Here is a 14,591-nt window from a genome sequence, read left to right as displayed (position 1 = left end):
GTATTTAGAGTCAGGAGGCTCAATCCAATAAAAAATTCAATTAAAACATACTAAAAACATCAAATATATACACTCTTTTATCTGCATGATGTAACATTACAGATATGAAAAAACACTCTGTTCTTGCATTTAAGGGTTATCGGCCTGGTTTATAAGTAAAGATTTGATTTTATTAAGTTGCTAAAGGTTTAAGTTGAAATCTTTAAAGCATCTCCTTCAAAAGGACTTCCTAAAAGTTATATTTTAAATGAATTAAAAATTATTTAAGACAGATTCCATCACTATGAACATTAAATCCAAGGAATTATAACACTGAAAATAAACAACTCAATTCCTGGATTGTTCTCGAAAGTTATCCTAAATTTCACTGTCCTTTTCAACACAGGGTAATGAAAAAGTTTAGCCACTTTGAATTTTTCCCATAACAGTTTCCTAAGTGGATTAGTGTAAGTAACATTCCAACGTCATTAACTCACTGATATAACTAAAAACTTTTTGCTGTGCTCTGTAGTTTTTCTATCTGTAAGAAGATAGAAAGAAGCAAGAACTATCTATCAAGTGCTTAAATCCTTTTTCAATTTGAAATGAAGCACCACAAACTCACTGAAGAAAACAAAGCAGAGACATGCATAAAAGTTTGAGATTCTGCTCATTTTTAGAGTTCAGATCAAATGTTACTTTTTCCAAAAGGTACTTTTTTCAAATGTTACTTTTTCCATTACTTTCAGATTTCCTCACCCCTTCATACTATTCTTCCCAAATGATTTACTCTGACTTCAATTAAAGCACTTTAAATGAGTTTCTTTTAATTTAGCTGCCTATCACTGATGAGTGAATAAATGGAAAACACTTAGAACAGTGTCTGACATGCAATAAATCTTCAGTGAATATTGGCTATCGTCATCACTGCTATCCAAGCGTATCAATTCCTTCTTCTCAAAATTTGTGTTTTTCTGTGCATTCCCTATTTTAGTGTTTCCCAAGTTTATGGACTGATTTGAGTTTTCACTGGTTTGCAGTTAAATGAGAAACACTGAGAACAATGCAGTGAAGTTTTTAATAAAGCTAATGTATTCAATTTGAACAACTGTCCTTCTTTTGCCCTGAGGTTATTCTTCCTTAAGTTTTTGGATTTTAAAAAATGCTTTTAAATAAAATGATAAAAAAATTGACCCCAACTTGCTGAACCTCAACATTTCTTTCTGCAATTACACTGGTCCACAGTGGTTTAACAGAACAGAAGCCTAAGTCACACTGGTGATCGAAACAGGAAGCCAGGGCTCGAGGACTCCTCAGTACACGGCTGGCTAATCTCACAAAAGGCGTACTTTACTTTCTAGCTCCCAAGATCTGTGTCAAAGTAAACATCTCAGTCTTCTCACTGCCAGTGCCCTAGTTCCTCGACTGCTGCTCGTCTCGTCTGGGTCACTGCACAAGCCAGCAGGTGTCCTCGCCTCCACTCTCTGGTTCCTGGTCCATCTCAACGGTCAGTGAAGAACATGTGGCTCAGAGTTTCTTCTGCCCACTGGCTGTGAAACTCTGGAGAAAGAGCTCCACCTACATGACTAACAAACGCATGCTAAAACTCTGGAGTTTCCTAGTAACCGTATTTAACCGAAGCGCCTCAATCAGCCCTTCTTCATGCTGAAAGTCTCTGAGGAGACAACTGTACGCCTTACTTATAACGCTCACGATGGTCTTGTAGGTATCCTTTCAGTTTACAAATGTAAAAGCAAAGGCTCAGAGAATTTCATATCTTGCCCAGTGTCACTTACTGACTAAATGATAAAGCCAGAATTCAAATCCCGTATATGCCTGATAAAAATCCAAGGTCTTTCCCACTATGTCATATCTAAAATTATCCTTTCCACTTCTCTAACTATTATCTTAGTGTCACTCCTACTTCAGAGACAGCTGAGTCCCACATGAAGTCCTAACCACAACTTCCTTCTATTTGCAAACACACTTTCTTTTCATAATCACAAACATTGTCTTCCTCATTGAAAACTCCAGTTCCTCAAAACTCTGCATTCTCTACCACTTCAGCTCCCTCTAGGCTAAACCCTATCATCTAACCAATGGATTCGATATCATTCCTTCATTTTTTTTCCCCCCTTTGGGACAAAATGCTAGATCTCAGCCTCCTACTGTTACACGAACATGGAACTCCTTTCTTTACCAAGTCTGCAATTTTATCTTCACCTAGCTCACTTCACTTATTTATATTATTGCCGGGCTCCCATATTCAATCAAGTTTATCAATCCTCATCTATATGTTACTGTAGAGCTTTCGGATAAATGGTAACCTTGAGGTTACTTTAAACTTCTTAATCATTTAGTTACTTACAACTAAGGCTAGAATATAAAACAATATACTCTTTAACACTGTTAAACATTTAATATTTCTTTAGAATATTTCTGCTCTCCATAATAACAAAAATAGTTTTTCCCTTAAAAAAATCTTTACTTTGAGATAAAGAAATAAAAGCTTAAATCTTTTAGTATACTGCTTAGAATATAGTAAGTACTTAATAGATGGTAACTATCAAATTATAATATAAATAATAACAGGAAATATTGTTTTTAAATAAGTTCAAATTAATGGGATTACTAATAATCCCATATATATGTTAAATATTATTGTTTATAAGTAATACTTAAAGTAAAAGTTTATAAGTAATACTTAAAGTAAAAGTTTAAATTAAATCAAAGCTGAAAGAAAAAACTAAATCTATAAATCAAAAAAGTCTGACTCTTTGAAAGACATGGGGAAAACAGCCCCCTGAAATAATGATTCAAGTAAAAGTTTTTCTTATAAGAACTTCAGAAATTGTCTACTTTCTGTACCTGTGCTTTTAACATAGAGAAAATAGTTTTAAGCAAGAAAAACAAGCCTATCGAGATTGTCTCTACTTATTCTGTTACTGAGAAACTAGACTCCAAGTCAGCTTGAGATTTATATGCTTAAGGTCTTCTATTTTCAACAATAAGAATATTTATTAATAATTTCTAGGAAATTCCTGGTGGTCCAGTGGTTAGGACTCCCTGCTTCCACTGTAGGAGGACATGGGTTCAGTTCCTGATCAGGGAACTAAGATCCCTCATACTGCACAGCAAGGCCAAAAAAAAATTTTTTTTAATAATAATTTCTAACTATTCTGTTTCAGAAACTTTGATTTTTGTATCTCAAATCCAATTTTACTTTTGAAATTTGATATCAAAGGACATAAAATTTTCTTTTATTTCAATGAAATTTTGAGTCATGATTCTTCTCTCTAGACACTGTCTCCTTGACTAGTCATAAAAACTTTAATTCTCTTTCAAAATGAAGTAGTACTATTAATTTACAAATTCAGTTTGGTCATTTAATTATTAAATGACTATGAGTAGTAAAGTACTATATTTTAAACAAAAGGATAAAATGAGAACAAACAAAACAAACCAATAAAATTTAAACTTTAACAATGTGTATTTTCTTTCTGAAGACCAAAACAAACAGTCATCACTAAAATAACAAGTATATGGGTTGCAATTAAGACACTATGTTATCTACTTGAGACTAAAAATTAAAAGTGCCTTACCGTTTTCTCCATTTCCAGAAAGTGTAACTAGAATAGAAGAAAACACAGGGAATAAATACACTTTAAACACTTGTTTATAAACTTTATTTCAGGTTGACTATTCATCTTAATATCATTTTTATAAACATAAAATTTAGTTATAAGATGTAAACACTAATGCAAATTCAGAATTGTACACTCAAAAAAACCCTGAAAAACTAAAATTCAGATTCTTCATCATTAACACTGCAACCATATTAAAATTTTTCTTCAGACCATTGTCAATTTTAAGTATGTCAATATGATTATAGCTATGTTTTCTTTCGCTCTTTTCTTAATGCTGCCTACATAAAAGGATTTTCCTTTATGGCACTCAGGAACAGAGGAACTTACCCCTGCAGGGGGTAAGCATTTTTTTCTTTCCAGTTTTTGAAACCCTGAGAACAGCTATTTATTCCCCTCTCTGGACAGTCCAGGGGCCTCTGGGTACTACAGATTCTACTACTTCAGTCTCTTCAAATACCCCACCCCCTCTCATTTCTCCTATTGCCTTCTTTCAGGACTTTCTCAAACGCAATGGCTGAAAGCTACTCTCTACCATAAGTTTGACACATCCTCACTACCAGCAAATCTAAAGATCGAATATGCTTCAACATCCCCGGTCACTTTATAGAAAGAAGTCCAAAGACTTCAGAGTAACAAACACTATGCCCTCTGTGATCTACACTCTGATGTTTCTGAGGGACACTGATAAAAATGTGAACAAGTGCAAGGGCTTATATTCTACACAGAAGAGTCATCACTAACATGGCAATTCTCCTGAGGTTAATCTCATAAATTTAGTGTCACCTCAGTGAAAATACTTTTATTTTTTTAACCAGTTAGATCTCAAAGTTCATTTGTGGAAAAATAAACTTACATAATGAGGTAGGAAATTCTGGAACAGATGAATAATTAAGTAGTAGTCATGCTAAATACTAGGGCACAGTATTATAAAAATACTACAAATGCTCTAAGTATTACAAAACAGTTGTACCAGCTCATGAATAAATAGATCAATAGAACAGAACAGAAAACTCCAAAATGGTTGCTGTTCAGTCCCTAAGTCCAACTCTCTGCATACTCATGGACTGCAGCATACCAGGCTTCCCTGTCCTTCATTATCTCCTAGAGCTGGACCCAAATACATGTAAGGATTTACTATGATAAATATGGGATTTCAAATCAGTGTGAATAGAGCCAATAAGTAGCATTAGGATACAGGTAGCCATGTGGGAATACCGCTGAGACTCACGACACAGACCATGATAAACCCCAAATGTATATCAAAGACAAATGCAAAAAATAAAACAAAATCATGGGTATACTAGATGAAACAGGAGAAATCTAAAAATATATACACTTTTGGAGCTGAGTAGGTATTTCAGTTTATGACACGAAACATAGAAGCCACAGGAAAATATCAATACATTTGATTTTATAAAAGTAAATGCTTGAAAAAAATCACTGAAAAGCAAGGAAAAAAAATAGTCACAACTCTTACTATAGACTAAAAACTAATTTCTCCATTTAAGAGTACCTACAAATCAGTAAGAATTTGTTAAAAAAAAAAAACAAAAAAACTACTTTTTCACAGAAAAGGAAATACAGACATCTCAAACAAAAAAAAGATGGTCAACCTCATTCATAACAGAAATCCAAAGTAAAACTACAGGAGGATAACATTTTTAATCACAGTGAAAATCAAAAGCTGGCAGCCTACTTGTGATCACACTATCAAAGCAGAGTCTGGTTTTAACTGCATCTGGCTGACAGCGTCTAGTCTGCCTCATCCAACTCCCCCGAGACAGCCATGCAACTACAGGACGGAACAGAGCTGCTGTACCCCAAAGCTGGACAAACCCAGACTGAGCAGAACATACTTCTCCTGGAGGGTTCTCTTGACCACAAAGAGCCAGCAAACACACCTCCTAGGCACACAATCCTATGGCACTCTAAAATTCCCTTATCATAATACCACTGACACAGGTGCGCAATTGCAAGTTTCTAGTCTGCAGCTCCTTCCAGATTTCTCTTAGAGGAAAGGACAGGACTGAGTGATCAGCACCTGACACAGGGTAGTGTGGAGACAGCCCTCAGTACCTGCTGGCTGCCCACCGATTACACAGACACAGGACTGTCAGAAGCTGTCTGCAGAGCCTCTAGCCTCACACAGGCATGTTCTATTTTCTAAGGATCCCAATACAGGTAAAAAAATTCTTCTGATAATAAATCCACAATTACAAAAACATTACAAATACCTAAATGGTTACATGTGCCTTTTAAAGGTATAATCAATGTTTTTTATTCAATCATGTCAGTGACCACGTATAATCTCATTTGCAGATAATATTAATCTAAATTTAGGATTGTGAACATGAGAGCTGCCACATGCCCTTCTCCACTTAACGGCCCCCCTTTCTCATCTACGGCTTCCATGGTGGCTCAGATGATAAAGAATTCACCTTTAATGCAGAAGAGCCGAGCTCGATCCCTGGGTTGGGAAGATCCCCTGGAGAAGGGAATGTTTAGCCACTCCAGTATTCTCTCCTGGAGAATCCCACAGACAGAGGAGCCTGGCAGGCTATAGTCCATGGGGTTGCAGAGTCAGACATAACTGAGTGACTAACATCCTTTCTTGCCTGCTGCTGCTGCTGCTGCTAAGTCACTTCAGTCGTGTCCGACTCTCTGTGACCCCATAGACGGCAGCCCACCAGGCTTCCCCGTCCCTGGGATTCTCCAGGCAAGAACACTGGAGTGGGTTGCCATTTCCTTCTCCAATGGGTGAAAGTGAAAAGTGAAAGTGAAGTTGCTCAGTTGTGTCCAACTCTTAGCGACCCCATGGACTGCAGCCCACCAGGCTCCTCTGTCCATGGCATTTTCCAGGCGAGAGTACTGGAGTGGGGTGCTATTGCCTTCTTTTGCCTAGCTCCCCCTTTAACTGAGACTGAAAATCCCAGATACTCTCACTCTACCACCATCCTGTCTCTACTCTGGCCATGTGAGATAGAGCCATGGCTGATGAATATGTCTTTGGTAAAGGAGAATTCATGGTGGAAAAAAAAGCTTTCTTCCTTGACAAGTGAGAATGTGTGAGGAGACAGCCGTATTACTTCCTTCATCCAGCTTTTGCTTTGGATACTTATAATGAAGAGGATGCTGATATCTCTAACAGCCAACCTTTGCTGGACGTGGGATGGGTTGACAGTTCTCCTCTAATACTTGATAAATTAATGCCATGGCACTTCCTTCTGGCCTCCACAATTTCTGATGAAATGCCTTCTGTTGTTCTAACTTTCCCCCAGAGGTTAGGTATACTTTTGGCACTGTTTTTGACACTCTGCCTTTAGTTCTCAAGTCTGGTTATGCATCTTGGCACAGACTTTCCGCGAGTGCCATGGGTGAGAGCATTGAGGAGGGTGGACAACAGCACTGATGAGGTACTGCACAGGGAACCGGCTCAGCGGGCACACTACTCCAGTCTGTCACCATCAGCGACGCTACACCTGGGGCACTTGGTGACCCAGTGACTTCAAGTCTCTCCTTCGTAAAGGCCCATTTCTCACTTTGACAATCATGAAATTGTTTTGTAGGGTAAAACGTTAAGGGTATGTGAATATCTTCTTCCCTAAAACTTTCCACATAACGGTTTTAGCATCCACTGATAAGCCTGGCCTGAACCTGTTATTTTGTAGAATTAGAAAAGCACCATTAAACACCCCTATTATTTATTTCCATACTTTTAAGCTGGTATTCTTCTGCAATAAGCTTTCCTTCACTGGAGATGAACCAAAGTCATTCTAAAAAGGCAGTACAAAAATATATTTCCCTTTAATTACCCATTTTCAGAACAAGATTTTGGTATAATATTCACCTCCGTTGTTAGCAAATAATTTTACTTTTCCCCTTTTTGAATATCAATACAGAAATTTACAGATTTTATTTACTCAATGTGTCATCAACCACACTCATTTCCTATGTTCAAATTATCTCAGCTTAGCCTCCTGAATCGTCCTTGTTGGTCTCTGAGCACTTCCTAATACAGCACAAGATGTCTAGGCTCACTGTACATCCTCCTCCCCTGGACCTGATATTAGCCGTTTCTCCAAGGGGCTCTGGTTCCTTTTAACGATATTTAATATAATTTTATTTGTTTTTGGCTGTCCTGGGTCGTCGCTACGTCGGCTTTTCTCTAGTTGTAGCAAGCAGGGGCTACCCTCTTCTCACTGTGGCAGCTTCTCCTGTTGCAGAGCGGGGCCTTTGGGGCACGCAGCTTCAGCAGCTGTGGCTCCCGGGCTCTAGAGCAGGGGCTCAACAGTTGTAGCACACAGGCTTAGTGGCTTGGTGCCTTGTGGAATCTTCCCGGATCAGGGATCCAAGCCATGTCTCCTGACTGGCAGTTGGATTATTTACTACTAATCCACCAGGGAAGCCCCTTTCAATGACATTTAGAGACCAAGCTTTGAATTCTAGTGGTGCTTATAGCTACTGGCATTTCATTGCTTTTAGGCCCTTTGAATTACAGAAATAGTACTATACATTAGAAGTAGTGTTATACATTTATATTTATTCATATTTCCAGTTCAAACAGAACATTGGTTTTTCTTAATTTTTTGGCATTATATTTGTATCTTTTTACTTTCACAATAAAAATCTCAGTTCCTAATTTATTTGTTTATCCTAAAATATACATAAAATAGTTTAAAAACTACATACTAGTTTAAGATTTCTTAGAAGTTTTGTTTTATTCTGTTTTGGCTTTAAATGACAACCAACTAAGGAGTGGTATGTTCAAAAGTCACTTGAAACAATTCTTTCTTCTGTGTAGTCATAATACTAACTTTTAAAAATTAAGTTCATTTATTTTGTGATTTTGAATTTTAGTTTGCTTTTACCTCCTCTGTTTTATTTTGGATATATAACAAATGTTAATGTTTAAAAGCTAAGACTATATAAAAAGGTACTCAAGAAAGGTCTGGCTTTCATTCCTCACTCCCTCATCCCAGGTAGTAATTTTTATTACTGTTTTATCCTTCCACCATTTCTTTCAACAAAATAAGCAAGTACGTATTTCTAATTTTTTCCTTTATATCCTGGTTTGTTGTTGCTGTTTAGTCGCTAAGTTGGGTCCGACTCTGTGACTCCTTGGACTGCAGCACGCCAGCCTACCCTGTCCTTCACTATCTCCCAGAGTTTGCTCAAACTCATGTCCATTGAGTTGGTGATGCTATCCAACCATCTCATCCTCTGCCGCCCTCTTCTTTTGCTTTCAATCTTTCCCAGCATCAGGGTCTTTTCCAATGAGTTGGCTCTTCCCATCAGGTGGCCAAAGTATTGGAGCTTCAGCTTCAGTCCTTCCAGTGAATATTCAGGGTTAATTTCTTTTAGGATTGACTGGCTTAACCTCCCTGCTGTCCAAGGGACTCTCAAGAATTCTCTCCAGAACCACAATTCAAAAGCATCAATGCTTTAGCACTCAACTTTCTTTACAGTCCAATTCTCACTACCGGAAAAACCACAGCTTTGACTATATGGATTTTTGTCAGCAAAGAGATGTCTCTGCTTTTTCATATGATGTCTAGGTTTGTCATATATTTCCTTCCAAGGAGTAAGCGTATAATTTCATGGCTGCAGTCACCATCCAGAGTGATCATGGAGCCCCCCAAAATAAAATCTGTCACTGTGCCCACTTTTCCCTCTTCTGTTTGCCATGAAGTGACGGGAACGGATGCCATGATCTTAGTTTTTAGAATGTTGCGTTTCAATCCTTGCTGTTTTCACTTATACCCTAGAAATCACTACACATTGGTACATAGAGATAACCATTGTTTGCTTTTTAGAGCACCACATGGTATTCCACTGTGTGGGTGTTCCAGTTATACAACGAGGCCTCTATTGATAGCCATCTGGGTTGTCTCCAATCTTCTGCTGTTACAAACAGTGCAGCAATGAATAACCCTATGTATGTGTCGTTTACTGGTGGAAGTTTATCTTCAGTGTAGATTCCTAACAGTGGAATTACTGGACGAAAGCAAATCTGTCTGCTTTCCCCCAAATCCCGTTACGGGGCTGTACCATTTTAAAACTCCTACCAGTAGTGCATGAGGTGCCTGTTTCTCTACAATTAAGAATTTTCAAACCTTTAGTGTATGAGGGTAAGAATGTTCTCATATATTTATAAGCCATTTTCATTTCCCCTGCCCTGTAAACTGTTTTGTCACATCCTTTTTTTTCCCCCCTAAACAGGTTTTCCTCACTCCCTGGTCATAAGATCATCCACCTACGTTTCTTTCTAGTACTTGAAGGCTCTTATTTTTTAATGTTCAGATTTGGTCAACTTTGAAATGGCAGGTTCCAGGGGCAGGAAAAGTATCAAATAAGCTTGAAAAAAATCTCTTGGTGCCAGAAAATAAGGGAAAAAAATGATGGGGACGCGTCAAAAGGACACAGAACCCAAACTGCAAGGGTTCCTACTGGCTAAAATTGGGACAATTTGAGCAACAAAATAAATGACAGATTATCCCATGGATGAAGGAGCCTGGTGGGCTACAGTCCATGGGGTCGCAAGAGTTGGACACGACTGAGCGACTTCACTTTCACTTATAACCCATAAAAGAATCCATGAGAACATGCTGATATAAATGAGTGAAATGAATGAATGAGGGGGAGGCAAAGCTCTTCCTTTCAGTAGAATCCTATTAAATGCAGACAAAATCATAGAATTAAAAGAAAATCACCATTTGGCAACCAGCACAGTAAATTGTTCCAAGCAAGAATCCCCAAGAAATGATAAAAAAGAATAAGTCCAAGTAATTGTGAACAGATTTTCCTGTAGAGATACCTATCTTAGGCTGGGTTCTCTAGAATCAGCTGCTGAGACAGAGTCTGGGTTGCAAGAAACTCAGGAGCGAACAACACATATCAAAGGACGTGAGGGAGGTCTCCCTGAGGGGCAGCCCTATCCAAGCCTTGGACACAGGCAGGGAACTCTCATGTCATCCATGGCCCAGGATGGCTGTATCCCTGGGTGAGCCAAGTCATGGTCAAAGAGCTGACTGTACCCACCACAACTGACCAAGTCTTTCCTCAAAGAGAGATGTGTAGGGGTTGTCTGGATCTACCAGAATGCTTACTCATTTGGCTGCACTGGGTCTTAGCCTAGCATGCAGGACCTTTGTTACAGTACATGGGCTTTCTTTGCGGCATAGGGATTCTCAGGCTGTGGTGTGTGGGCCAAGTTGTTCCACGGTATGTGGGATCTTAGTTCTCTGAACAGGGATCAAACCTGGGTCCCTGGAATTGAAAAGTGGACCTTTAACCACTGGACCACCAGGGAAGTCCCCAGAATACTTGTTAATTACAAGGAAAAACTATACCTTTACAGGGAAACTTGGTGATACCACCTTAAGTGCTGACCCAAATAAACAGTCCCTAAGACAGTACATGGAGAAGGCAATGGCACCCCACTCCAGTCCTCTTGCCTAGAAAATCCCATGGATGGAGGAGCCTGGTGGGCTACAGTCCATGGGGTCGCTGAGAGTCGGACACGACTGAGCAACTTCACTTTCACTTTTCACTGTCATGCACTGGAGAAGGAAATGGCAACCCACTCCAGTGTTCTTGCCTGGAGAATCCCAGGGACGGGGGAGCCTGGTGGGCTGCCATCTATGGGGTCGCACAGACCCGGACACAACTGAAGTGACTTAGCATGGCATAGCAAGATAGTACAACCAATGACACAGCATTCCTTTTGTGGTATTCATGCTAAAAACGTATACACAAGGAAATGTCAAACCTACCTAATCTGAGGGACATTATACACAAGAAGCCTGTACTTTTAAAAAATGTTATGGTCATGAAACATAAAGCTAGACTGCAGATCAAAGGATGTTGCAGAGTTGACAGCTGACTGCAAAGTGTTAACTGGCCTGGCCTGTGGGTCAGAACAAGCGTTCCGTGGGACACTGGTGAAGTCCCAGTGAGGCTTGCAGATCAAAGAGTAGCATTTTGTCATGTTTACTTCCTGATTCTGCTAACTCTGATTATGTAAGAGAATGTTCTTTGCTAAAGACTGCATGTCTGTGTTCCCCAAAATTCCTATGTGAAATCTTGATGCCCAGTGTGATGCTGTCTGAAAGTTAGGCCTTCGGGAAGTGATTACTCAGGAATGGGATCTGTGTCCAACTGAGAGTGCGATCCCTCACTCCTTTCATCATATTGATAAAACAGTGAAAAAATGGCCAAACCAAGAAGTGCGTTCTTACCAGACCCCTGCTGGCACCTTGATCCAGGACTTCCAGCCTCCATAAGCGTGAGAAATGTTTACAGGCGCCCAGTCTACGGTATCCTGTTATAGGGGACTGAACAGACGAAGACATTCTTGTTCTTAGCACATTACACTGACATGCATTTATGTGTGTGTGCTAAGTCACTTCAGTCATGTCTGATTCTGCGACCCTATGGACTGCAGCCCACTAGGCTCCTCGGTCCATGGGATTCTCCAGGCAAGAATACTGGAGTGGGTTGCTGTGCCCTCATCCAGGGGACCTTCCCAACCTAGGGATCGAACCCTTGTCTCCTGCAATGAAGATGGATTCTTTACCCCTGAGCTACTGGGAGGCCCCTAACACTGACGTATTTACAAACAAAGGGACATGAGGTCTGCAACTTACTCTCAGGTATTTCAGAGACAGAATAAATAAATGATAAAGCATGTAGCAAATGATAACCTTTAGGGAACCTGGATGAAGAATAAAGGAATATTCTTTGTACTGTTTTTCACAAGTCTAAAATTATTTTAAAATAAAAAGTGTACAATATAAAAAAAGAAAGAAAAAATAAGATTTTATCCATTTGTAGTTTATCTTGGAATACAGTGTGAGATACAGATCTGATTTTATCTCTTATCAAATATGTATCTAGTTGTCCCACCTTCTCTTCTGTAATTTGAGGAGATGCTTCATTCTAAATTTCTATAATTAACTATTTCTGGACTTTCTACTCGGTTCCATTGTCTGTCTGTCCACACATCATACCATACAACTGGAACACAATTTTTATAACAGACTTTATTTTTTAGAGACGTTTTAGGTTCATAGCAAAACTGAACAAAAAGTAGAGAGAGTTCTCACTTATTCCCCCTGCTCTCAGTTTTAATTATAGACATTTGTGGCTTAACAATCAGGTAAGGTGTGGCCTCTTTATCACTCTTCCATGGGTTTCCTGGTTGTTCTTATTTCATTTTTCCATGTGACCTTTAGGATCAATTTGTCTAGTGCCAGAAAAATTTTTAAAAAACTTTGTTGGGACTGGAATTTAGACATTAACTTGGAGAGAACTGAAGTCGCTGTAATGCCAAGTTACTCTATTCATGAATATGAAATATGAAATGTCTTTCCATTTGTTCAAGCCTACTTTTATGTTTTTCAGGAATGTTTTCCTCCTATAGACCTGGCATTTTTCTTGAGTTTATGCTTAAGTATTTCATCTTTTTGATGTTTTTGGGAATGGAGACTTCTCTTTGACCATATTTTCAACTATTCATTATTGTGTATATAAACAAAGTATTGAGTATTGTTAGCTAATTTCATACCTTGCCATTTTACTCAATTCCTTTTATTTAGCTGTTCTGTTGTTACTGAGAGCCTTGGCTTTTCAATGTATACTGTTGTGGTAGCAATAGCTTTCTCTCTTCCTTTCCAGGGTCTGCTGTTTCTAATTATTCTCTCTTGATTGAATGTGGTAGCTGGTTTTGCCAATACAGTGTTACACAGCAATGGACAGAGTGATAAGTATTTACCGCTGGTTTTAGTGCAAACTGATTAAGGATTCTTGTGTATGCAATTCTGTTTGAAAAGTATCCATTTACTCCTATTCCGTGTGTGTGTGCGCGTGTTTCTATTCAGGAATGGATAGTGGATTTTTAAATATCTTTTTGGCACCCACAGAATAATGATTTTTCTTCCTAAGTGTATTAATACAATTTAGTAACACCGTAGAAGGAATCAATAACTACCCTTCAGATCTACCGGTAACACCACTTCCTTCAGAGGTAACTGCCTCTTCAGTCTTCATCTCTCGCCACCCTCATCAGCACTAAGGGAGCTTTCCTGAATGTCAACAACTGTCCAAGTCTAAAAGGATTCAAACAGATGTTCCATGAAAGAATTCTAAGGCAAAAAGAATATAGAAAAATACTGGATTAAACAGTTGGACACTTAGTTACAGCAGGACTTCTTAAAATGAGTAATGTGCAAGTGAGCACTGTGGTAGTGAAGACAGTGACTGTTGTATAAAGTCCAAATGGATCTGACCATGTACATTTACCCATTTTTGAATTTCTAGCCTCAATACAGTACCAGAACACTGTAAGCATTTGATGTTTGTTACACTGCTGAACTAACACAGAGATGTTTCTAAGGTCAGGAGAGTGTGTGTATTTGAAATTGTGGGTCATCTACTATGTGAATTACATCCCAGTTCTCCCTCTTGCACTAGCAAGGCAAATAGCAGCAACAGTCAATTCACTCATTCAATGCATCTATAGAGTACACATTACAGAAGGCCTATGTTCGGTTCCAGAACATGACTCAGGAGAGAAACACAAATGACTGCACATCAACGATTAACAAGCACTATGAGGAAACACAGCAGGGTCAGGGAGAGCGAAAGAGGAAGTACTGATTCCATGCTTTCCTGACCACCCACAAGGGTGGGGGCTTTGATGGGGGCTCTCTGAGCAGAAACCAAGATGAAGTTAGGATGTGGATAGGGAGGACAGCACTCCAGGCAGAAGGAACAGTTGGTACAGAGTTCTCAGGTGGGACCATGCGAGGCCTGACCGATGCAAGAAGGCTGCAGTGCTGAGGCAGAAGGAGCGAAGGAAGGGATGAGTCAGCAGCACCAGGGCCTCCCAGGCTACAGGGATCTCTGGATTTCATTAAGAGTGAGGGAGGAAGCCACTGGAGCACAGAGGAGTGAGCATTTTGCCTC

At 39.2% G+C, this 14,591-nt stretch overlaps 1 protein-coding gene across 7 annotated transcripts in view; it reads right to left on the bottom strand.

Moving 5' to 3' along the window:
• Positions 1-14,591, bottom strand: part of ZDHHC20 (zinc finger DHHC-type palmitoyltransferase 20) — a 58,598-nt gene that overhangs the window by 32,804 nt on the left and 11,203 nt on the right. For all 7 annotated transcript variants that reach the window (XR_005725625.1, XR_005725627.1, XR_005725626.1 and 4 more), the window contains exon 2: positions 3,582-3,608. Coding sequence is in view for 4 of the 7 variants with exons in the window: in XM_040266796.1 (XP_040122730.1) it covers positions 3,582-3,608 (27 nt within the window). In the remaining 3 variants the exon portion in view is untranslated. The remainder of the gene's footprint in view (positions 1-3,581; positions 3,609-14,591) is intronic.

Source organism: Oryx dammah, unplaced genomic scaffold, assembly GCF_014754425.2.
Source record: "Oryx dammah isolate SB20612 unplaced genomic scaffold, SCBI_Odam_1.1 HiC_scaffold_24, whole genome shotgun sequence".
NCBI lineage: Eukaryota > Metazoa > Chordata > Mammalia > Artiodactyla > Bovidae > Oryx > Oryx dammah.
The sequence above is the reverse complement of the archived record's forward strand: the minus strand, read 5'-3'. Positions and strand labels throughout refer to the sequence as shown.